This window comes from Cnephaeus nilssonii (assembly GCF_951640355.1).
Source record: "Cnephaeus nilssonii genome assembly, chromosome: 5".
Taxonomy (NCBI): Eukaryota; Metazoa; Chordata; class Mammalia; order Chiroptera; family Vespertilionidae; genus Cnephaeus; species Cnephaeus nilssonii.
Window position 1 is genome coordinate 11,267,557 of NC_137076.1, and position 24,631 is coordinate 11,292,187.

Genomic DNA, 24,631 nt, shown 5'->3' on the forward strand with positions numbered 1-24,631 from the left:
TCCCGGCGCCGGGCAGCCAGGCCTGGAGCCCTGCTGGCTATTGCCATAGCGCAAGGCTGAGGCTGGCACAGGCATCGGGAAAACAAAGGACTCTTAACCCTAAAGTGTCCGGGATTGGTGACATGAAAAAGTTCCAGAGAGCAGAACCACTTGGAGAAAAAAGTCCTGGACCACCATGAAGTTCCCTGATGAGTAACTTGCTCCTGCTCATCCTCGGCCTGAATCTGCCCTGCAGTCCTGCTGTGGAAACCTGAGAGAAGGAGGGGTTGGCTCCTGAACGCATCCTGACTCCCCCTCACGTTCGTGCCCTTGACTGCGGCCCTCATCTCAGTCTGTGACGTGCAACTGCTGGTGGCGCGGGGCTGGTGCACAGGACATGCACTCACCACGAAAGAATGAACTCAGCCTTCCACCTCTGGAAAACCCAGACGCGGGTCAGAGCTCCAAGGCCACTGCTGAGCAGCCCTGCCTGAGGCCCAGGCTGAGCCAGGACTCCTGGGCCGGGGCCACGCCCAGACGGGGGCACTTGGAGACGGAGAAAGGCAGCTTGAGGTTCATTTCTGCTTTGTCCTTCCTGTTCAGATCCCAAGGGATCCTAAGGTGCTGCCGTCTTTTGGTTTATTCCTTTTCTTCAGCCCCTAAGGGCAGGGCAGGAGTTAACCCATCCTGTGGGAGACCCCCACCCCAGGGGCGTGTGGGTCACCGCTGGGGGCTGGGGGCTGCTCCCAGCCCCAGGGCGAGCTCCCCTTTGATGCACTGTACCTGAGCGAGCCGCACAGGAGCTTCTGAGCCTCAGTCAGGCCACAGACACCACTGAGCTGCGTGCCAGAAACAATCACCGCTAATCAGAATAAACCACGGGACGGGCTCAATTGGCCGATCCGCACTCCTCTAAACACGCTGCTGAGGCTTTCTTGTCGGAGGTTAGACCTTCCGATGTCCTTCTCCAGGGACCGTCTGAACTGAAGGATGGGACCCTGAGCCAGCAGCTGGCAGGCTCCCCAGGCCAGCCCAGAACTGCGGGGCCCGCGGGTGGTGCTGATTCACAGGGGGCTGGGGCCTGAGAGCATTCATGCAGAGTAAACGGGAGGCTGGGCTGTGGCAGCGCCCCCATGGACAAGGAGCAGGACAAGCCCAGAGTAGAAACAATGGAAGATTGGGTACATGGATCTCAACACACAACCACGAAAGCACAGTGAGACACTGACTGGGTCTCTCTGTCTGCCTGTCTCTCTCTGAGTCCAAGCCAGGAGCCAACAGCCGGGCCTACCCATGGGTAATCCCGTCAGATTCTGGTACCCAGAGGGTTCCAGAGGAAGAGAATCCACGTTCCCTGAGTGAGTCCGGGGTTTGTGGAATCGCCCCTCTAATCTGATTTGTTTTAAAGGCACTAATGACTTATTTTCATTAGGAAAGAGGGCAACAGGGATGCGCAAAATATCCCCACCACAGACACGCTTACTACTTATTCCAAGAAGCAACGTTTGGGTTGATACCTTAGAACATTTTTGTCAAAGGAATCGTGCTAGACAACATGAGGAAAGAAAGGAAGAGCTCAGGGATTCAAGCTCACAGCCCAAGGGCAGCATCTGTGGCCCCGGGGTTCTGCCTGCCCTGAAGGAGAGGCTTATCTGCAGCAGCCTCGGGCCTCAGACGCTGGAACCTGCACAGACTCCCAGCCAGCAGTGGCTGCATTACAACGCAAACTGCATTCCCAAGGTCTGTGTCTGCTGCTAAAGTGAGGGCATCATCCGGGAAGGGAAGGAATTTTTGCCGCCAGACAGCCTTGGGGCTCCAGCTGCAACATCAAGTCTTCCCTGCGTCTCCAAGCCCCCAGGCCAGCCTGCACATTTCAGACCTGCCAACGCCTACAACTGCATGGGCTTCCTTAAGATCTCTCTCTCTCCCTCCTGTTTCTCTGAAGAGCCCTGGCTAACAGATTTTTATGGCATGCACAAGCCAAATCAAGAGCCACTCTTTGGGTCCAAGAAGGCTAGGCTGTGATTAGCATAACACTAAGGATTCATCCCCAAGTTGGGGTGGTCCTCCCGGCTCCATCCATGACCACATGCTTCTTTCTCATTGCGCCTGAGTCATTCCTACTGACCCGCAGGTCAAAGGAAGTCTTGCCTCGGTTTGGGTTCCCAAAGTTTGACGTCCCTCAGCAATCACCAGATGCTTTGAACATCTCTGCATCGGGGTGGTGGGGATGGGTAAGGAGGAGGCTGGAGAAGGTTGTCTGCTGGCTAAGGTCGGGCACTCACGGCCTGCACACTACCATCCACACACGGGAGGCATCGCAGCCACACTGGCTTTCACACGTGGACCAAATGCAGTCTGAGGGAGCCACTCCAGAGCAGTCCCAGAGTGGCCCCTCAGTGGAGAGGGGGCTGGCCAGGAGTCCAGATCCCGGGTTCGGTTTCTCATAGGATGAATGAGCTGGGGAGCACGATACTCACTTCCACATTTCAGTTTCTCTTTCATGCTAGGAGCCTATTAAATCGACCAATGTCTGAGTGCTTTTGAAGATGAAAAATTGCTCAGGGCGGCCTGGTCCTGGCCGGCCCACTGGACGGCACAGAGGAGGGAGGAGCAGGTGCAAGCCCGCCTCTGGGGAACACCGTGGTCATGGTGGGACAGGCGGGCATGTGAAAATAGAGCTCATTTATGTTTTACCTCATATCTTTGCTTCCCCAAACTCCTCGTTTTAGATTCAGGACCAGCACATGGGGACCAATCAGAGAAGAAGGTGTAGGGTTAGGATTTTCCAGTAGCGCCCATCGGCAAAGACATGGCGAGTCCTCCCATGCGGCCTGAGACAGGCGGTGCGTGTCTGTCGACAGCGGCGCCTTCCTCTGTGCTCTGACCACACATAGCTGCACCTCTTTGGTAGCACTGACCATCTGCCATTGTGACTTTCTGCCCGTGTCCCCGCCCTGCTGGTGAAGGAGCTGAGGGCTAGGACCATTTCTCGACCACGGCACAAAGGCCTGAAGTATCACACAGTAAAAGGAAATAGTAGCCCTAGCCAGTCTTGCTCGGTGGTTAGAGCATCAGCCCTCGGAAGGGTCTTGGGTTTGATTCCGGTCAAGGGCATGTACCTCGGTTGCGGGCTCAATCCCCTGCCCAGGTCAGGGCATGTGCGGGAGGCAACCAATCAATGTATCTCTCTCACATCGATGTTTCTCTCTGTCTCTTCCCCTCCCTTCCACTCTCTCTAAAAAGCAATGGGGAGAAAATACCCTCAGCTGAAGATTAACAATAACAAAAGTACATATAGTAAAAGCTCTTGAATGAATGAAAAAATCTCTCCAATTTATAGATGAAGAAATGGAGCAGCGGAAAGTTGGCCTCACACTTGCCTCCAGGGCCAGAAGAACCCACCTGAAGAAAAGAATCCTTCGTAGAAAACCCTTGCCCAGGTCAGCAGGTGTTTTTCCTTGCTTCTCTGACCAGCCCTGTACGCAGCAACCACATGAGTAGCAGGTATGCGCGTTATATGCATCTTTATGAACAGCATTTCTCACCCAAGCATCACTGTCATGCTGTGCGATAAGTCACTCTCACTGCCCTCCTTGTCGAGGGAAAGTAGGGCCTAGAGATGACCCCTACCCTGCCCTGCATCTCATGGGAGTGCACAGGGGCCTGGCATCTGTCAGCACAGGAGGTTGATCCCAGAGTGCGAACGCGTATACAGCCTTATGTTGTTCTTCTTCTCGGCCCATGCTGTCCCAGACTGTGCTGGGCATCAGACTTTAGTTTTACCAGGCTTGTTCAGGAACTGAACCCCAATAGATACCGACAAGAAGATGGTCACGACATTTCCCATACTAAAATAATCTCAAAGCATCGAGTCCCATATTAACATGGATATTCATGGCCTGAGGCCAGATATTCCACCCCTTGCCAGCTGCGGGGTCAGTTTACTCGGATGCCAAGTAAAACAAAGTACAACGACCCCTGCCCGGCCACCTCCCAGAGTTGTTACAAAGTCCCAACAAGACAGAAGAGTCTTAAGAGCCTGCAAAGCCAGCTAGGATTCCCATTCTTCCTCACAAGCACAGGATGCACTGGAGGGTTCCTGGCGGCTCGGTCCCTCTGAAGCAAAGGCTTTCACGGACTACACAGTGAGCGAGAGTTTGAACGCGAGAGCCGCCCTGGGAACCGCGATGCGGGCACAGTTGGGACTCACACCTGGAAGGTTGTAAAATAAACAGACTTACGTGGTCCCTTCTTCACCCTCCACCCTAATACTCTGGGCCGGGGCTGGTCCAGACCCAAGTCTGGTGAGAGGCTCAACTCTTCCCTCCTCCTGTGCAAGTCACAGGTTGAATTCAAAAACAAGGCCTCAGTAGTTAAATTATATAAATTGAATGTTTAATTAAATTAAAACTAGTGGCCTGGTGCACAAAATTTGTGCACATTAAAAGGGAATTAATTAGAGGAAATATTTTAATATTGCTATTTGCCCTCTCTCTATAATAGAAGTGTCAGAGATGAAAGGATATTAGTAAAATGTATATGAAAATCTCCCTCCTGTCAGGGTCTGGGGTGAACCGCGGGACCCAGAGTCAAGTCCCCGCCCACCCGCGCCCACCCCAAAATCACGCGAGACCCAGACCTGGCCGGCCTCCCCCCTGTCAAGTCCCATAGGGCGAGGGGCACAGCCTCAAGTCCCCCGGCCCAGCGCCAGGGCAGGGGGCACGGCCTCAGGTCGGTCCCCGGACCCAGCCTCAGGTCCTTCAGCCCCGGCGCGAGGGCACGAGGGCACGAGGGCGTGACGACCTTTTGCATATTGGCTCTTTATTATATAGGATTACATTAAACGTTTAACTCTCTGTTTCTTATTGTCATCTGAGTACAGTATGGTTATTAAAACAAATGAAATAGGCTGCCCACCATCTCCCCCTTTTCAGACACTGTGCCCACTGTGCCCGTGCTGCGTGGAAGCAGCGGCTGTGACGCGCTGGGTGCTGAGGCTGACTCCCACACATGCCGGCGTGTTAGAAGCGGGTGCCTGGGTGATGCAGGGCCCTGGTGAGGGAGGGTCACTCACTGTCACCATCTACAACATCTCCTAGGAACAACTCACAGCCCATTCTGAGCCGGCGAAGTTATTTTAGGTGAAACTTTTATTTCAAAAAGGCAACCCCTTCCAGCTGCCAGGAGAGGACAGGCTGCGGGAAGAGGACAAAGTGCCATCCAGCTGATCTGGAGCCTGAGGACAGAGGCCCAGGAGAGCTCCAAGGGGGCCTTCTGCAAGCCGCCCTCTCTGGGGACCAGCTGACTCCGTGGCCACTCAGCAGTTTGATCTAGGTCTTGCCCCAAGTCACCCCCCAGTGAAGAAATCCTAGTCCTCCTTATCCATGCAGATCCCATCCCACAGAGAACTAGAAACCAAACCTCCAGGTCGGACTGCGCCTCATTAAGAGAGAAAGAGGAACGCAGAGAGAGAGATAAAGGGAGAGGAGAATGAGAAAGAGGGGCCAAGAAGAGCTGCAGAGACCAGGAGAAAGCAGGGCAGAAATCAAGAGAGAAATGGAGACACAGAGATGGAGAGAGTAACAGAGCAAGAAATAAAAGAAATGGAGAAATATGGGATTGGAGAGATCCAGAGAGGCAAAAGGGCTGGAACATAATGGGAGGAAGGAAGGAAGGAAGGAAGGAAGGAAGGAAGGAAGGAAGGAAGGAAGGAAGGGAGGGAGGGAGGGAGGGAGGGAGGGAGGGAGGGAGGGAGGGAAGGAGGGAGGAAGAAGGAGGGAGAGAGGAAGGACCCTCTTATGATAGCCATGTTCACATCAGGCCAAGAGCCACCTGCGTCCACTGGGTGCGATCAGGCTCCGTGTGGGAAGCTACCCTCCCAAGCCAGGAACACGTGGTGCGAGTATCCAAACCCGCTGCCAAGGGCAGGTTACTGCCAGGCTCGGCTGCATCCATAATGGATAAGGTGCCCGCGGAACAACCTCTGGAGGCTGCACTTAGTAAATTAGTTTCCGATAGCTTTCTCGATGGACTCCCAGCCTCAGCCCAGACTATATCAACATAAGGTACAGGGAGCGACTTGAGCACCAGGAGTCCAGGGCAACACCCCCGCCCCACACCCGCCAGGCTCTCTCACCCAGTGGACAGCACCACCAGCCACAAGGGGAAGTGCATTTTGCAATAGAAAGTTGCCAGGAAGGGTGCTGCTGCTGCAGATGGAAAATGACGTCACCTGTGTACATGCCTAGTTTATCTAGACGGCATCGAATTCATCCGATCTTTCCAGAGGATGGGGAGGCAGGGGGAAGTGTGCCTGCCCACCCACTCGTGAGGTGCTCGGCTTTAAATAGGTACCGAAGGCCGCGCGGTGGAGCGGAGGGAGAAACTGGAGCTCCTGCCTTGCTCAGCTGTAATTAGGTTAATGCCGGAACGTGGTGAAAGCGGACCGCTTGGCACGAGGGTCTGGAAAAGGAGCCCTGCTCGCGTCCACACCGGCCTGCAGCCAGGCAGCCGCCAGCACCTACCCTTTTTCCGGGCCTGGGCGATGACTTCGGCCGCGCTCTTGCTCATCACTTTGGTGATGTACAGGGGGCAGTTGGTCTGGTTGGCGATGGTAATCGAACGGTTCACGGCTTCAGCCTCGACCTGCAGAAAAGCATCTGAATGTGGGACCCGTCCCCACTCCACCAGCCCATCGTCACCCTCCGACCTGCAAAAAAGGCTACGATGCCTGGGCGACCACTGTGTCCTCAAGACGGTCCCCTGAGTGGCACGCCAGATGTGACCTGCCCAGTGTCACCCCATATTGACTGGAGTGAGCGGCATTCCTTCCCGGCCCTTCTGAGGGGTTCTGAGTGGGGTTGGCAGGCCTGCAAAGCCTGCAGCAGCCTGGAAGATGCGCAGATTCTCGGGCCTCGCCCACACCCACAGGACCAGCACCCCCTGGCAGTGAGGCTCGGGGTGGTTTTTATGCTTGCTGGCATCTGAGGACCACCACGCACAGAAACACTGCGCCCAATGTTAGTACTTCATTCCGGCTGCAAGGTCTTGAGTCAAGACCCTCACTGATGTGATCATTTGTGCTGGGCTTCTGCACGAGGCTCACAGAGGAAGCCAGCACCGACGAAGGGACAATGCGGCCTCACAGGGCCCTGGGGGGGGGGGGGGGGGGGAGCGGGCAGCATCTGTGCAAACCCCAGTCCCTCTGTGTGTGGAACAGGGCCGAGGCCAGCCACAGGCTGGTACGACCTCCAGCACAAGAAGGGAAAGAGCTGCTCTAATGAATAATGTGATGCGTTAAACCGGATGCTTCGATGGATGAAAATTCAAAGACCCCATGTGATGACTGCTATAAATACCTGATCAGATAAGACTACTTAGAACAAATTATATTCTCCAGAGGAATCAGCCATGCGTTTAGAAAGGACCACTGAAAAAGCAAGTAGGGCTGTGACACAACGATGTCAGAAAGCCTTTTACTCCCTCCCAAACCTGGGGAAAGGCCGTGGCTTTATCTCTGTGAGGCAAGGGGCTGGGCGTTACTCGGCTTTTTGTAGCCTCCATTGCCCGTCCTCGGCAGTTCCCAATGTAACGCCCAGTACACAACAAGTGCTTGGAAATGTTTCCTGAACAAATAAATGGCTTCATCCTATGTTCATGGTTAAAGCGAGGCTGTACCGTAAAGAGCTGTGATTCTCTTCACAAGAAATGACTGCACTCCTAACTGAGTCATCCGAGCTAACCACGTCTCCGCAGGAGCTTGGCCAAGAGCTGACGTTCGGTAATTGCATTAACTGGCAATCTAACTTAATAACCTAAGACAACACTCACATTTGGCCTTTCAGGCATTAAATATGTGAAGAGAGATGTCTAGAAATCTAAAGGCAAACCAAATGGCTCTTGAAAAAGCTCATTAAACGTCCAAATGTTTTTAATTCCTGGAATAGCTAACCGATCAGCTCTCTCCTTCTCCTTGGCTCCAGTTACAACCAGAGTGCCTCCGGCCCAGGCAGCACACAGGACAGACGTCCTCCATCTCTGTGGTCACCTCACAAGTCTGCAGAGTAGCCCAGATGGTGTGGCTCAGTGGCTGAACGCCGACCTATGAACCAGGAGGTGACGGTTCGATTCCTGGTCACATGCCCAGGTCCCCGCGGGCTCCATCCCTAGTGGGAGGAGGGGCAAAGGGGGGTGTGCAGGAGGTAGCCGGTCAATGATTCTCTTTCATCATTGTTGTTTCTATCTCTCTCTCCCTATCCCTTCCTCTCTGAAATCATTAAAAAGGCATATTTTTTTTTTAAAGTCTGCAGAGTAAAAAGGACTCCCCTAGAATCCACATCGCTTCCCAGGGGTGCCAGTGACTTCCCAATTCACTGTCCCAACCCAGACACTTTGGAAGTGCACAGAGGCACTATTCATAACTGCAGGGAGCAATGGGTGGGGACTGGGCTGTCCCGAGTGCACTGGAATGAGTAATCATCCTAATTAGGGAGTAAATGGAGCAAAAGTGCCCGTTCTATCGGGGCCCTACCCAAGAGGACTGGCTTCCAGGAAGACTGGCTTTGGTTCGGAGAATCCGGGTCCCAGGGTCCTGTCGGGATTCGCTCATCCGCTGAGAGGTTCTGACCCCCACTTCCCCCACCCTCGCACAGGCCTGGAATGAGGGCAGAGGCCAAACTACAAGATTACCTCGTGGAGAGAGAAGGTCATTTAAACAACTCTCCAGGCTGCACCCAGAACCACGAAAGAATCCACATTTCACCTTCTGTGTGTATAGGTGTGTGCCTGACATGCAGCATAAACTGTCTCACACACACGAGCTCTGCTTTAAATACTACTGCTTTAAAACATTACGAAAATAGGGTTAGAATTAGAAATAAAAACTATCATTTGCCTCACTATAGAGCTCTCAGAATTTGGGGGGTCACTAGCCCTGCTTTCTGATTTTAAAAATGAGCATGCCTCCCTGGCTGGCATGATCAGTGGTTAGAGCATCGGCTGCACACCAGAGGGTCTCAGGTTTGATTCCCGGTCAGGGACATGTACCTGGGTTGCAGGTTCAATTCCCGGCCCTGGTCAGGGCACATGGGAGAGGCAACTAATTGCTGTTTCTCTCTCTCTCCTCCTCCTCCCTTCCATCCGCTCTCTCTTAAAAAAAAAAAAAAATTAATGGAGAAGATATCCTCCGGTGAGGATTCATAAAATAAAATTTAAAAATGCAACATCCCAAGGTCCAGAGAGAAAAGCAAACTATATAGGAACACAAAGTGTCAGTACACACAGCAGTGTTAATACACACACCAGCCCCAAACACACAGGTCAGCACACACAACACTGTTAATACACACACTAGCCCCAGGACACAGTGTCAGCACACACAACAGTGTTAACACACACACCAGCCCCAGGACACAGTGTCAGCACACACAGCAGTGTTAATACACACACCAGCCCCAGGACACACAGGGTCAGCACACACAACAGTGTTAATACACACACCAGCCCCAGAACACACAGGTCAGCACACACAACAGTGTTAATACACACACCAGCCCCAGGACACAGTGTCAGCACACACAACAGTGTTGACACACACACCAGCCCCAGGACACACAGGTCAGCACACACAACAGTGTTAATACACACACCAGCCCCAGGACACACAGGTCAGTACACACAATAGTGTTAATACACACACCAGCCCCAAGACACAGGGTCAGCACACACAATAGTGTTAACACACACACCAGCCCCAAGACACAGGGTCAGCACACACAATAGTGTTAATATACACACCAGCCCCAGGACACAGTATCAGTACACACAACAGTGTTAACACACACACCAGCCCCAGGACACACAGGTCAGTACACACAACAGTGTTAATACACACACCAGCCCCAGGACATACAGGTCAGTACACACAACAGTGTTAACACACACACCAGCCCCAGGACACACAGGTCAGTACACACAGCAGTGTTAATACACACACCAGCCCCAGGACACAGTGTCAGCACACACAACACTGTTAATACACACACCAGCCCCAGGACACAGTGTCAGCACACACAGCAGTGTTAATACACACACCAGCCCCAGGACACAGTGTCAGCACACACAGCAGTGTTAATACACACACCAGCCCCAGGACACACAGGGTCAGCACACACAACAGTGTTAACACACACACCAGCCCCAAGACACAGGGTCAGCACACACAATAGTGTTAATATACACACCAGCCCCAGGACACAGTATCAGTACACACAACAGTGTTAACACACACACCAGCCCCAGGACACACAGGTCAGTACACACAACAGTGTTAATACACACACCAGCCCCAGGACATACAGGTCAGTACACACAACAGTGTTAACACACACACCAGCCCCAGGACACACAGGTCAGTACACACAGCAGTGTTAATACACACACCAGCCCCAGGACACAGTGTCAGCACACACAACACTGTTAATACACACACCAGCCCCAGGACACAGTGTCAGCACACACAGCAGTGTTAATACACACACCAGCCCCAGGACACAGTGTCAGCACACACAATAGTGTTAACACACACACCAGCCCCAGGACACAGTGTCAGCACACACAACAGTGTTAATACACACACCAGCCCCAGGACACAGTGTCAGCACACACAGCAGTGTTAATACACACACCAGCCCCAGGACACAGTGTCAGCACACACAATAGTGTTAACACACACACCAGCCCCAGGACACAGTGTCAGCACACACAACAGTGTTAATACACACACCAGCCCCAGGACACAGTGTCAGCACACACAACAGTGTTAACACACACACCAGCCCCAGGACACACAGGTCAGTACCAGCATGCCCTTCGTGGCTCAGTCCCCAGCCATCTATGTAGCCCTCAAGGCCGTTAGAAAGTTCCTTTCAGTAAAGAATTCTTCATCTCCCTCACTTCCGAGCCAGTCTTTCCCTCTCCCCCCTTTCACAGGGGTCACCTTCTCCTTCACCTTGCTGCCCCCACGGGGCCGCAGTCCTACTCCGTGCTGGGACACCTTTGATGGAAAGGTGCTTTCTAGATTTCTGCATTCTCTGCGTCTCCCTCCCCATCGCCTCCGCTGCACACGGCCAGCCACGCCGGCGGCCCCCGGGGCGGCGCGGGGAGCAGCAGAGGCCGGGACCGCGCTGCGCAGTCCAGCGCAAGTTGCGGAGCTGCGTTCTCGTCGGCTCTGAACCACTCTGTCCTCTGGCTGGGCAGCATCGCCCCAGCGGAACTGCGGGTGAAGCTCAAGTCCCCCCAGAACGGTTCCACATTTTATCGCTCATGTAGGGCTTAATGCACAACAGACCCCTGGCGACAAACTGAAAATTGCCACCAGTAACGGGGGGAGAAGGCGCGGGACGTGCAGGCAGCTGTCCTAAGGGAGCAGGAGGCCTGTGCCCGGCAGAGCGCAGGGCCTCCGAGCCCGCTGAGAAAAGCAGGCGGAAGACAAAGTCCCCAACAGCAGCCCCTCGGGACATGAGAGGTCGCCCAAGGAGCCAAGAGCTCCCCAGATTGGAGCGTCCTGCCAGCCCCCCAGAAAAGCCTTCGTGACCCACTGCTGTGGATTCTGAAACACTCAAAGCGGCAACTGCGACAAGGGAAGTCTCCCGCGTCAGTCATGGGACAACGGCCTTGATTTTTGTGGTCAAAATGGCAACCAGAACGGTGCTCCTCTGGTACCTTCGGCCTGTCCGCGCACCCAGGGTGGGCTCTGCGTTCTGCTTTGGGGTTTGCAGGGACCTGGGGATGCAGAGCAGACAGCAGGGACAAGGGGAGCGAGCCCCACCAACACTCCCAATTTAAAGGAGCGCAGGGCTCACGGAACAGCCCCGTGGGACAGGGGGAGCGGCGTGTGCTCTCAGGGCCAGCGCCTTCCGGCCGCCCGCACGGTCAGCTGGGCCAGGGCGGGAGCAGCTCCTCACTCAGCCAGCGCCTGAGCAGCCACACAGTCTACGTTAGAGAAACCGATTCTCCATCACGTACGAGGTGGGCCCCCCACCCCCGGTAACTTAAAGCCTCCCCATCCAAGTCAGCAGTTCTCAGCCCCTGCTCCTCATTTCCCTCCCCAACTTCGAAAAATTCATTCTACCAAGCCCTGCCGGTCACCCTGGGCAGACTGACCACGGGAAAACGCACGGCTCTCTTATGCGTTAGATATTGAGAAGAGCTTTAGATCCCCGTCACTAACGCTTGGTGACTGGTGAGATTCTGGAGGCCCCAAGATCTGAACCACGAAACCCCGATTGCAGGACGCTGATTGAAAGCTGTGTGTGTCCCCCAAGAAAGGGCTGGAGAATCCGAGACGGAGAGAGGCGTCTTCAGGCTAAACAAGCCACACTGCTTTACGCCTCGACGCCGTCTCACCCTGCACTTGGCCTGAGCGGACACACGAGGGTAACCTGTGACCTCGGGCGACCAGAACCGCCTCGTAGAAGCCCCAGCTCTGCCGGCAGGAGGGTGTGCTGGCTCTGGCAGCCCAGGGACCCGCGGGGCCTTCGCTGCAATCGGCAGGCGCTCACCTCCTCAGGCCGGCTCAGCACGTGTCCCTCGGGGCCCGTGATGCCCAGGTCCAGGATCCGCTGCTGCTCCTGCGATGTTTAAAGAAAGCCAGGCCGTCAGAGATCGCTCTGTGTGTGCACGTGCATGTGTGTGTGTCTCTGTGTGGGACCGCAGGTGGCTCTGACTGCTAGGGACCTGGGTAGTTACTCAGGCCAGACGTAAACATGGTGCTGCTGACCACCTGGCCCTCACGCCAAGACCCCACGAAGAGAAAGGCTCACTGCCCGATTCCCAGTCCTGCCTGAGCTCTGCCAGGCCACTCGCAGCCTCCCAAATGCACGCAGCTGCTCCCCGGGATGCTAAGGGTAAAATGTCTGCACGTGGGGGTCCACGGCCACCCCACACAGGCAGCTGCCTCCCAGCACGGAGAGACGCCCCGTCTCTGGAAAGGGAGCAGGCTGTGTGTCCCACGGAACACACCAGGAGGCACCTGCGGCCCGCGCTGCAGTGAGACTAGCACAGCACCCAGACGGCTCCATCAGGTCCCCTGCTTTTCCTCCTGGGGCTGAGCTACAGAAGTCATCGCTTCTCAAGCCCGCCTCCCGCCCTGCGGCTCATGCAGAAAGCAATGACGGGCAGGAAGGCGCAGTACCTCTGCGATGATGTCGCCGTTCTCTGCGTGGACTTGGGCGATGGCTCCAATGTCCCGGATCACGCTCAGTACTTCATAGATCTGAGGAGGGAGTTGGGGTCAGAGACAGGGACCTCCAGCTTCCTGTTCACCGGCACAACCCTGTCCCCGACGGCCACAGGCGCCAGAAACGGCACCCCTCTCCTCGGGGCTTCTACAAGCTGGTGTTTTTACGGATCCGGAGAGTGGAACCTCCAGTAATTAGCAGAGGCAGAGTAACCAAACAGGATGTGAACTGGGAGTAAGAGCTCAGAGGAGACGCCAGGCTCCGCGCACACCCCTCAGCCACGCTGCCCGGCGGCGTGCTGACTGCAGAGCCGGGTAGAACGCCAGTCCTGGTTCACACCCTCCCTAAAGGTGAAGTTAGAGCCAGGACTTGATCCACCAGCCATCCCCCCCTGAAGCTAAGGGATGCGCATATACTTGAGGCAGCTTTCAAGACAACAGCCGTGGCCCAGTGTACCGAATGCCAATGAACTGCTCAGAAAAGCCCACTTTTCTTACCTGGGAATCCGTCAGCTGGAAGCGATCTTTGAAAGCCATGTACACGAGGAAGGAATTTACCCCTGGAGAACAGACAAAATAGACAGACAAAATGCATGACTATAAGAGGCCATCCTGGAAGGGAATAAAAAAGTTACAATATTATGTGTATGTGTATTATATACAGTATAGGCAAAAGTAGGTTTACAGTTGTTGGTATGGAAAAAGACATACAGGATATGATTATTACATTATTCCAATAGCTTATTAACTCTGTGTATCCTGTACTCACAACTAGAAACCTACTTTTGCCCCCTCCCCCCGCCCCACCCACCTCACACCCCATACAGAGAAAGAGAGACAGGTGGAGACGCAGAGAGAATGATAAAGCAAATGAGGTAAAATATAAACAAGAGGTGAATCTGGGAATAAGGTGTGAAAGTTCTTTTTAGTATTCTTACAATTTTCCTCTAAGCTTAAAACTACATCAAAATTAAAAGTTGCTGTTATTTGTACACCCACACAAATACACAGCAGCAGCATTCCAATACCAAAGAGTGGAAGCAACCCAAGTGTGCACTGACAGATGAATGGACAAATGCAATGTGGCACAGCCATCTAAGGGCATATTACTCAGGCTCAAGCAGGATAGCAAGAAGCTAGGAAAACTCCTTGGCAAGTAAAGTGGGGACACTGACTGACAGCTGAACAAACTGGCCGAGCAATTCGGAGCAGATACAGAAGGTCACTTCCTAAAGGTAACACCTAGGTCTTGGTTGTACTTCAGCTCCAGGCCCAGAAAAGCAGCAAAACCAGGTGGGTGACACCAGGACCAGCTGCAATGACTAATGAGCCCTGTCCTGGCACTGGCCAATCAGTGGAGGCCACGACCCTGATGGAGCACACCCGGAAAAGCGGATGAATATTCTATTGAGATCTTCCCCTAAGACAGTGATGGCGAACCTATGACACGCGTGTCAGCACTGACACGCGTAGCCATTTCTGATGACATGCGGGCGCGTGCCGAGGATGAAACATTTGCTGCTCCTGAGGATGAAACATTTGCGACTAGAGTCTTGGAGTTAGTTTTTTCCTCAAAGTGACACACTACCCGAGTTATGCTCAGTTTTTTGGCGAAGTTTGACACACCCAGCTCAAAAGGTTGCCCATCACTGCCCTAAGATCTGCCCTAAATCCTCAAAACAGAGGAGCCAGCCCGCCCTCTGGGAGTTCCTTCCTCCTCCACCTCCCCCACAGGCGTGCATCTCCTAAACTCTAAGAGTCCCCAAGAGATTTGCGACCAGGGGCTGAGCAATGGGCAGGGGCAGCTCATCCCGGGTTAACCCCCTGAACCTGTCCCCTTTTCTCTGACTTTGCAGTGAGCTGACTGCAGCCCCACCTCAGCTCATTTCTTTCCTGTAACGTTTTTAGAGAATCGAAGCAGCCCCTCATAGGCTCCCGCCTGTTGCTTCTTCTACTCTAAACCTTTCCTTGTTCACTGTCCCCAGATTTAATACACATACTCTCACCATCACCTGGAGTCCTGCTGTGAAATCTTTTTTACATGAAGTCAAGAACCCACACACTACCAGTGCCCGAGGCAGACCCAGTCCGGGCCGGTCCCCTTTCCGGTAACATTCTGACACATGCCACAACATGGATCAACCCTGAGGATATTATGCTCCGTGAAATGAGCCAGTCACAAAAAAGAAAAATACTGCAGGATTCCACATATATGTCAAATTCATAGAGACAGAAAGTAGAATGGCAGAGAATGGGGGTTGCCAAGGGCTGGCGGGGGAGGGAGAATGGGGAATTATGGTTTAATGAGGACAGAGTTTCCGTTTGGAAAGGTGAAAAGTTCCAGGGGAGGGTGGTGGGCCCACGATGGTTGCTCAACAATGTGAATGTACGTAATGCCACCAAACAGTACACTTACAGTGATTAAGGTGGTAAATTTTGTTATGCTGTATTGTACCGCAATTAAAAGTTAAAACGTTTTCCCCAACTGTTGTGACTTTAACAAGGCAATGAAATAGAAGACCTTATTGATGAAGATCTATAATAAAAGTCTTTTCTGTGGTAAACAGACTGCCCTCCATGCTGACTTTGAAGAAAAAGGTCCTTGAGTGTGACAAGCATATGTTGCAGTTCTCATCCTGGTAATTTTAGAGTTCTTGCCTCCCTAATGCGAGAACAAATATCCCTGCCCAAATGGCAAACAACTGTACTGACAACCTCATAACCTTGGAGCTTAACCCAGGGGTGCTGGCTGCAGTGCTGTGAGCTGCCTAAGTTCAAGCCTCAGGACATCTCAGCCCTTCTCTGTTGCCAGGCAACAGTTGTTACGGTAACTCTCTTGGTTGAGTTAGACTAGATTCATTTATAAGTATCAAAAGTTAAATCTTGGCATTCTCAAAAGTGAGAAAGATCAAGGGTTAGCTACTTCCTTTTATGTTGGGCCTTCATTGTAGAAAGAATCTTAGGATATCTAGCACAATACCCTCCTGTGAGAGTCTTTTTTTTTTTTTTTTAATTGAGACTCAGAAAATTTAAGGGATTTGCCCAAGGCTACACAGCTAATTTGTGGAAGAGCAAAGCAATAAACCCAAGACTCTAGATTTCAATTTTGGGCTTCTTCTACCATATCTCTGGATATCTACCATATCTACGTCTAGCAATTTCCCTCCTGCCATTTTATTCACAGCTCATGGGACTTCTGAGCTTAGAAATCTCCGAACTCGAAAGCAATAGATGCTTCCCCAACAGTTAAGATCCAATGAGGTCTACATGTGACCCAGGAGTTGAATCTAGTCTACAGCCAAGTTTAAGGGGTCCCTGCAAGACGATGTAATTTGGCAACACTACCCAAAACCCCAAGTTTCCTGTGGATAACAGGGTCCCGGGGCATTTTGAGGTAGTCAAGATCTCTCCAGCCTCCCTGGAAATCTTTCAGAACCCAATCCTTGGAATCCTACTCCCCAAAATAGTCCTATGGATCAACAGACCCCTCAGGTTGGCCCACGGCCTCCTCACCCTCAAGTCTGTCCTGGTTCTTCCGGGTTTGCAGGAAGAAGCTGCTCAAGTCCTCTACCCCAGGTCCCAGGCATTCTCCTGCGACTGCCCAGAATCCTCACTGGCTCATCACTCTCGTAGCCTCAACTCCCCAGCCTGGCTTGGGCACATGGTTTCCCTCAAACCAATAAGCTGCAAGCAGTTGTTACGTAAGAGCAGGTCCCTGGAAGAAGGCTCAGGTTCTCGTATCAATGAAAGCTTCTTTGGCTGCCCTGGGTTTGGCCACCTCCAATCAGCATGAGCTGCAGCCGAAGCCCTGTCTCCTCACAGGCCCGGGGTGAGACCCAAAAGGGATCTATTAAGTACCATTCACAGAGCTTGTCTCCACAGGGCTGTGCCAGCTCATGACCTGAGGGTGCTGGGTCCACGCAACCTACCGTGATCCTTCACCAGGGCCTCCATCTCCTCTTGGATGCCCTTGTGCCACTCGGTGATGTCCACGTGCAGGGAGTAGTCGCAGCAGGACTTGCTGTCGGCCCATTCCCTCCACTGGTCGAAGGCAGCCAGCAGGCTTGTCCCAGGCTCTGGCACGACATGGTCAACTAGAAAAGAACAGATATTTGTCATCCTCAACAAAAGCCTCCAGGGCCACAGGCCAACAGCTGTTTTCCCATTTCAACCCTGAACAAGCCTCCTTGGTTTCAAAGTCGAGATGGTGATCTCTACAATCAGCTTCTAATAATCCACTTAAACCAGGTGACGACCCAAGAGGGAGAAAGCAGAAACTTGGCATGGCATGGTCACTCTAGTGAAACCACGCATGAACTGCCCCGATCTGATTTCCCAGCTCAAAGCCCCTGAAAGGACACACCTCGGGCACATTTCTTGGACAATGAGTCATTATGGACAATGGCAGTGTCAAATGGCCAGCCCGACCTGCCAAACCCTTCCTTGTGTTAATAGCTGCTTGTGAGACGCCCCCCACCAGACAGCAAGGAACTTGAAGTTGCTGGACCCCAGCCACACAGACAGAGCCTTTTAAAAGATCCCCGGCGTATCCACTCTCTCATCACCACTCGTATTTCTGCAGCATAATACCACTTTGTAAATTAAGGGAGAGCTTTCATCAGAAGAGTTCAAAGTGTTTTAAAACTGTGGTCATTGTTATATTATTATTGAGCTCGGCTGATATGGAGAGAGAGGGCTCTGCAGTCAAGCTGACCGGAGGTTTTGGGTAAGCTACTTAACCTCCACTACCCCAAGTTTCTGAGCGGGTTTAAAATAGGGGTACTGCGTACCATATACATTTGCCGTGAAGATGAATTGAGACAGCGTATCAACCTTAAGTCACTCCCCTATTTAAATCTGCCAATGGCTTCCTCTTGCTCTTCAGATAAAGACTAAAGTCCCCAACAAGGTCTGCATGCTCCTGCCCAGCTCGGCCATGACTGCCTCCACCACATCACCTTGGAGCATCGCCCCCTCCCACGCTGCTCTCACTTCCTGAAATATCAGCCTGCTCCCTTCTGCCACGGGGCCCTTGCACATGTTGTGTCTCCTAGGGGTTGGAGAGCTTTCACCCAGTTAACACGGCAACAGGAAGTTTACCGGATCTATTATTACTCGTCTTCCACGCAGAGACACTAAATTTCAAAATGAAATGACTTGCCCAAGGTCAAATCAAACCTGTGCAGCAAAGAAGATGAAGCCCAGGACTCCTGACGCCCTTAAGCAATGAATCATGCTTCTAAATAAAATGTCAGATTTTCTACACCCAGGTAAGCAGTTCTCAGCTAAGAAAATGCCAGCCCAAGCAATGCTAGTGAGCTCAGGTTTCTGAAATGGATCAAATCTTGCAGATGCTGCTAAATTGGAATCAACTGAGCTTGGCTCTGTATGTCTCAAAAATGTGGGCAGCCTGGGGCGGGGGAAGGGGGGACAGGGCGGGTTGGAGGCGGTCAATGGTGGGGAAAAGGGGACAAAGGTAATACTTTCAACGATAAAGAATTATAAAAAAAAAATGTGGGCATCTAAGCTGAATTTTCTTTTGACAATATTTACTTTTTATAAGTAGTAGTATATGCAATTAAATGGGTACATACACTGAGTGGCCAGATTATTATGATCTCTGAACACATAATAATCTGGCCACTTAGTATGTGTGTGTGTGTGTGTGTGTGTGTGTGTGTGTGTGTGTGTGTGTATTAGAGGCCCAGTGCATGAATTCATGTATGGGTGGGGTTCAGCCAGCCTGGCCAGGGGGAGGGGACATGGGCGGTTGGCCGGCCTGCCTGCTGGTCGAACTCCTGGTCGAGGGGACAATTTGTATATTAGCCTTTTATTATATAGGATATACACTGAGTGGCCAGATTGTTATGCGTTCAGAGATCATAATAATCTGGCCACTCAGTGTTCATAGCTGGTACTGTAATACAATGTTGTCTAATGGAAGCAATGAAGATGTGTGTACTTCTAATACAATCGTTCCATCTGTAAAATGCTAACAGAAACCCTGACAAAACAATCCCAGTATCTGTTCTTGTGTTTCCCTGCTTGGGAAGGGGGGCGGTGAGCAGTTTGGACAGAATCTCCCTAGTCACGCCCCACACCCCTGGCTTCATCTCTATCCCTCCTCCAAACCACTCTTCCTCAGCAGCCAGAAGGATCCTAAACCTTTCATCTGGTCCTGTCATTCCCTGATTAAATCCTTCAGTAGCTGGCCACCATCTTCAGATGAAACATTCAAGCTCCTCCCCTGGGCCCTGTGCATCCAGTCCTGTCTCATCCCCCACCCCCACCCCCACCCCTGCATTCTCTCTGCCACCTGCTCCCGGCTCTCCACCATCAGGCCACCCCAGCTGTTTTCCAGCCCCTGACCAGTCCAACCCCTCCCAAACTCCAGGCCTTTGCACAAGCAGTACCCTCTCTGGAAATCCATTCCCCCTTGCTCTTTAGTCAGCCATCTCCTCCTCCTCGTGAGGCTAAATGTCACCATCCCAGGGCCCATTCCCATTTGCAGGCATTTCTGTATCAGTTTCCATAATTTACTATCTAACTGCCCACACCTGGTTCCACATGCCATCACAGCAGGGAATAAGGGCCTGGATACAGTAAGTGCTCAATAAATGTTTTCAGCAAATGAAGGACTGTTCCCCCCAACCTTGCAAGACCAGGTCAAACAGAAGGAAGTGTTCTCCTGGGAACACATCTGGATTTTCCTGTTCAACCCCAAGAGTGTGTAAGAACATCCTCAAACTCAGGGTATATGAAAGTTATCTTGAGAGCTTATTAAAGCACAGGTCCCTGGCCATCACCCCAGGGTTTCAGGTTCTGTGGGTCTGGAATGGGACCTGAGAAATTGCATCTACACTAATAAAAGAGAAAGATGCAAATTGACTGTACCTTCGCGACGCCCACCAGCCAATCAGGCGTCTGTATGCAAATTAACCCAACAAAGATGGTGGGTTAATTTGCATATTCAGTTGCCAAGTGGCCGGGGGCGGGGTGGGACGCTTGTGTCATCACCATGGTGACAACGCAGGCATTCCGCACCGCCCCAGCAGCTCCGGGCCTCTGGGCAGCATGGGAAGGTGGAAAGGTGGCTCCGGCCTGAGGAAAGGCAGTGCCGGCAGCCAGGGGAAGGAAGGCCCATTCTTGCACGAGTCTTTGTGCATTGAGCCTCTAGTTTTTAATAAGCTCCCTGGGAGCTAATGAGTCTGCCTCCGACCACCTGAACATCACTAAGGGGAGGTCGTTTCCCATTTACTTCTCCTGCACCTCTATTCACTTGTGCCCGTTTCACGGCACACAACAGCATTATCACTTACACACACAGCGCGGTCCCCTGCTGTCATACTGTGGCTCCCCTCCCTGTCCACAAACACTCCTCTAGTTGTGAGCCCCTGAAAACTCAGGACAGGCAAAGCTGAGGGCTTCAGGGAAGTAAACACATTCCTCCGGGAGCTCATGACACTCAAGAAATGTGTCCACGGAAAGCTCCCACATGTTTTCCCACAGTTCTCCTTCCGTAGAAGCTCTCCTGGGAAGAGCTGGCCCAGGCACAGGGCAGAAGGTCATGCTCACTTCCGGAGGGAGCAGATCCCCATTGCCTTCCCTCGGGTGACTTCTAGGCTATCTGTCCCTATGAGCCGGCTTCTGCCTTGCAGCTGACTCCTCCCACTCGTGTAAGACGTGAGGGAAAGCTCGCCAGCCCAGCCTCCACATCCCCCCTCCCCCACCCCGCCCCCGGCAGTGAACAGAACACGGACTTGGGTTCAATGGGCCCCGAGTTCAATTCGGACTCTTGCAGCAGCACTCTCTTACTGCACACGTTGTCTCTGGGAAACTCTATTTCTTCATGTATAAAGCACGGGCATGAAGCCACCTGGTGGGCAGGGCGGCAAGAAGTAAAAGCACCTGGCAAAACGGCTGCCAGTTTTCAGGCCCCGGGTGAGCAATGGGAAACGCCACTGTGGGTCGGCAGCAAGCCCGTGAGTCTGGTTTATGAGGGAGCCATCCACCTGCCCCAGGACAGTGGCCTGAATTCAGGCGCGACAACCAGTGTCCAGAAGTGCTTTTATCTAGAAGACACCAGCTATTTCCAAAGGACTGTTATTACTTCTCTTAAAACTGTCAGAAGACCCTAAGTTCCTAACAGCTTTATTGAGATGTAATTCCCACACTATACAATTCACCCAGTAACACGGAACCATTCAACGGTGTTCAGTCTAGTCACAGAGTTGTGCAACCAGCACCACATCTATTTGTAGAGCATCACCCACAAAAGGGGAATTACCCGAAGAGGAAGCCCTGGGCCGTGAGCAGCCTGGCCCTGCCAGTCCCGGCTGCAGGCAACCACTGATTTGCTTTCTGACTCTATAGCTTTGCCTGTTCAGGAAATTTCATACCAAAGGAATCATACAAGATGTGGTCTTTTGTGTCTGGCTCCCCTCAGCATCATGTTTTCAAGGTTTGTCCATTTGTGGCGTGTGTCAGCATTTCATTCCTTTCTGCTGCCTTGAGTGGTCCTGGAATCCTACTTTTTGTTTGCTGGATATTACAAGGTGTTAGACACGGAGCAAACAGGCTGCTCCTTGGGATTTGTGGCATTTAAAGGACCCTGGCTTCTGACAACTTCTGTGTTGAGGTAATTGTAGGTACACATGCAGTTGTAGGAAATGATACAGTGAGACCCTCAGACCCTGCACCCACGGTCCCCCAGGGGTAACATCCTGCCCGACTTTGGAACATTATTACAACCAGGAGGTCGACAAGACCCCAAGGTTTTAAAAAGCCAGCAAAGCAGTTGGTCTATCTGGTCAGCTCTCAAGGGGCCCTTTTTATGATACAGTGAGACCCTCAGACCCTGCACCCACGGTCCCCCAGGGGTAACATCCTGCCCGACTTTGGAACATTATTACAACCAGGAGGTCGACAAGACCCCAAGGTTTTAAAAAGCCAGCAAAGCAGTTGGTCTATCTGGTCAGCTCTCAAGGGGCCCTTTTTATGATACAGTGAGACCCTCAGACCCTGCACCCACGGTCCCCCAGGGGTAACATCCTGCCCGACTTTGGAACATTATTACAACCAGGAGGTCGACAAGACCCCAAGGTTTTAAAAAGCCAGCAAAGCAGTTGGTCTATCTGGTCAGCTCTCAAGGGGCCCTTTTTATTTAAAACACAGATGCTAAAAAGTCATCACCGCTGTCCCTGCCGTGGAATTGCAGCGGCTGAGTGGGAACCACATTCTGTGGGAACGTTGGCGTGGGGTTAAGCATGTGGGGCAGAAAGAAGGGGGGTGGGGTGGGAATTCCCTCCCACTAGGCCCCCACCTCCACAGCTCCAAAGCCTCACACAGTCACACACAGGGGCTGTTCTAGGAACCCCTGTAAGTCAGCACACACACCTCCCTCGCTCCCTGAGCATTCACTCCATCAGAAGCGCCCATGTCCTGTCTCCCATTCCAGGATCATCACTGCCTCATTCTGTAGTCCCCCACTTACCAGCAGCCTCTCCCCTTTCATCTGAGGTAAATGAACAGGTCTGAATTCAGAGCAAACCATCAAGGAGATGGCAGCACACACCACCGCTGGCTTATCCGTGGCCCTCCCACGCTGGCATCTATTCAGCAAAATGCCAGCGACCCACTCAACAGGGAAGGGCTTTGTTGGTGCGAGATAAGAGCCCTGGGGAGCCCGGCCTGCCAGTTAGGAGAACCTGGTTTTATTCTGGAAAAAGGCAGGAAAGGAAGAGAAAGCACCTGTCCCTGGGAACATGCAGAGAACCTGCAGGAGGGGTGGGTTCAGATGTGCGAGTGTCTGGCCAGTTCTGCCCCTTACTCGTCGCGTGGCTTTGGACTAGATCAGTGGTCGGCAAACCGCGGCTCGCGAGCCACATGCGGTTCTTTGGCCCCTTGAGTGTTCTAACGCCACTTCTTCGAAATAGACTCGCCCAGGCCGAAAACCGACTTCTGCGCATGGGCCACGAAGTTTCAATCGCACTGTACGTGCGCGCCCCGCACATGGTATTTTGTGGAAGAGCCACACTCAAGGGGCCAAAGGGCCGCATGTGGCTCGCGAGCCGCGGTTTGCCGACCACTGGACTATAGATGTTCAACCTCAGTGGCCTTCAGATTCCCCATCTGTAAAATGGGGCTAATATAATACTAGTGCCTCGCCCACAGGATTCCAGCGAGGGAAAGTGAGTTAGGATGGGAGCTACTCTGAAGAGTGCCTGCTACAGGACGTGTTCTGTAGAAACAGTTACACCCTTTACGCGGGGAGCCGCCATGCATGCACCCGTGTGAAGGAAGCATCCAGGTGCCTCTACAGCATAGGCTGGCGGGGATCATGCCTTGCCTTGCGCAAACACAGCTGACCCTTGAGCATCGCGGGTTTAAACTGCGCAGGTCCACTTATACGTGGATTTTTTCAATAAACACTAAGTATTTTCTCTTCCTTATGATCATCTTAACACTTCCTTTCCTTTAGCTTCATTGTAAGAATTACATTATATAATACATAGTAGAGGCCCAGTGCATGAAATTTGTGCGCTCTTTCGGTGGGGGGGGGGGGGGGGGTTCCCTCAGCCCAGCCTGAACCCTCTTGCAGTCCGTGAGTCTTCGGGGGATGTCTAACTGCCAACTTAGGCCCGCTCCTCCTTAGCACTGCTGTGGAGGCCAGAGAGGCTCCTGCCACCACCGCTGCGCTCACCAGCTGTGAGCCCGGCTTCTGGCTGAGCGGCGCTCCCCCTGTGAGAGCTCACTGACCACCAGGGGGCAGCTCCTGCATTGAGCATCTGCCCCCTGGCGGTCAGCGCGCTTCATAGCCACCGGTTCTTCCGTCGTTTGGTCGATTTGCATATTAGTCTTTTATTATATAGGATAACATGCAAAATGTGTGTTAATCAACTGTTTATGTTACTGCTGATCAACATTAGGTTATTAGTCGTTAAGTTCTGGGGGAGTCCAAAGTTATACTTGGATTTTTTACTACAAGGGAGGTCAGCACCCCTAACCTCTGTGTTGTTCAGAGTCAACTGTATACTGCTTCTCCCACAGCGCAGAGGGGCACTTTCCAAAGAGCTGGAACTCTCCGGAACGTTTGTGCCGGATTTCCTCATCTACAGCATGGCTGTGAATGTGCAGTAACGAGGTGTTTGTAAGCCATAAAGTGCTGGTCAAATCTGACCGATTATCACTCCTCTTCTCTTCTCTGTGTCCCCTAAACCCTGAGCAAGACATCTGGCATGCAGAAGGGTAAGCCAGAAGAGACCAAACATGACAGGTCTCTGGCAAGCAAGGCCTTGGCCACCTCCAGCACCGGGGAGCCTCTTCCTCCACGGGCCCAGCCTGGGACTCCACGCCAATCACACCGATCACACCGATCACAGAACGCTTGGTGCCCGGCGAAGCCCTCGGAGC

At 52.6% G+C, this 24,631-nt stretch overlaps 1 protein-coding gene across 2 annotated transcripts in view; it reads right to left on the reverse strand.

The window, feature by feature from the left end:
- DPYSL2 (dihydropyrimidinase like 2) overlaps window positions 1–24,631 on the reverse strand; it is a gene marked incomplete at its 5' end in the record, with an annotated part of 117,318 nt that overhangs the window by 15,001 nt on the left and 77,686 nt on the right. For both annotated transcript variants that reach the window (XM_079770418.1, XM_079770419.1), the window contains 5 exons: window positions 6,507–6,627; window positions 12,543–12,611; window positions 13,175–13,255; window positions 13,718–13,779; window positions 17,149–17,313. In XM_079770418.1, coding sequence (XP_079626544.1) covers window positions 6,507–6,627; window positions 12,543–12,611; window positions 13,175–13,255; window positions 13,718–13,779; window positions 17,149–17,313 — 498 coding nt within the window. The remainder of the gene's footprint in view (window positions 1–6,506; window positions 6,628–12,542; window positions 12,612–13,174; window positions 13,256–13,717; window positions 13,780–17,148; window positions 17,314–24,631) is intronic.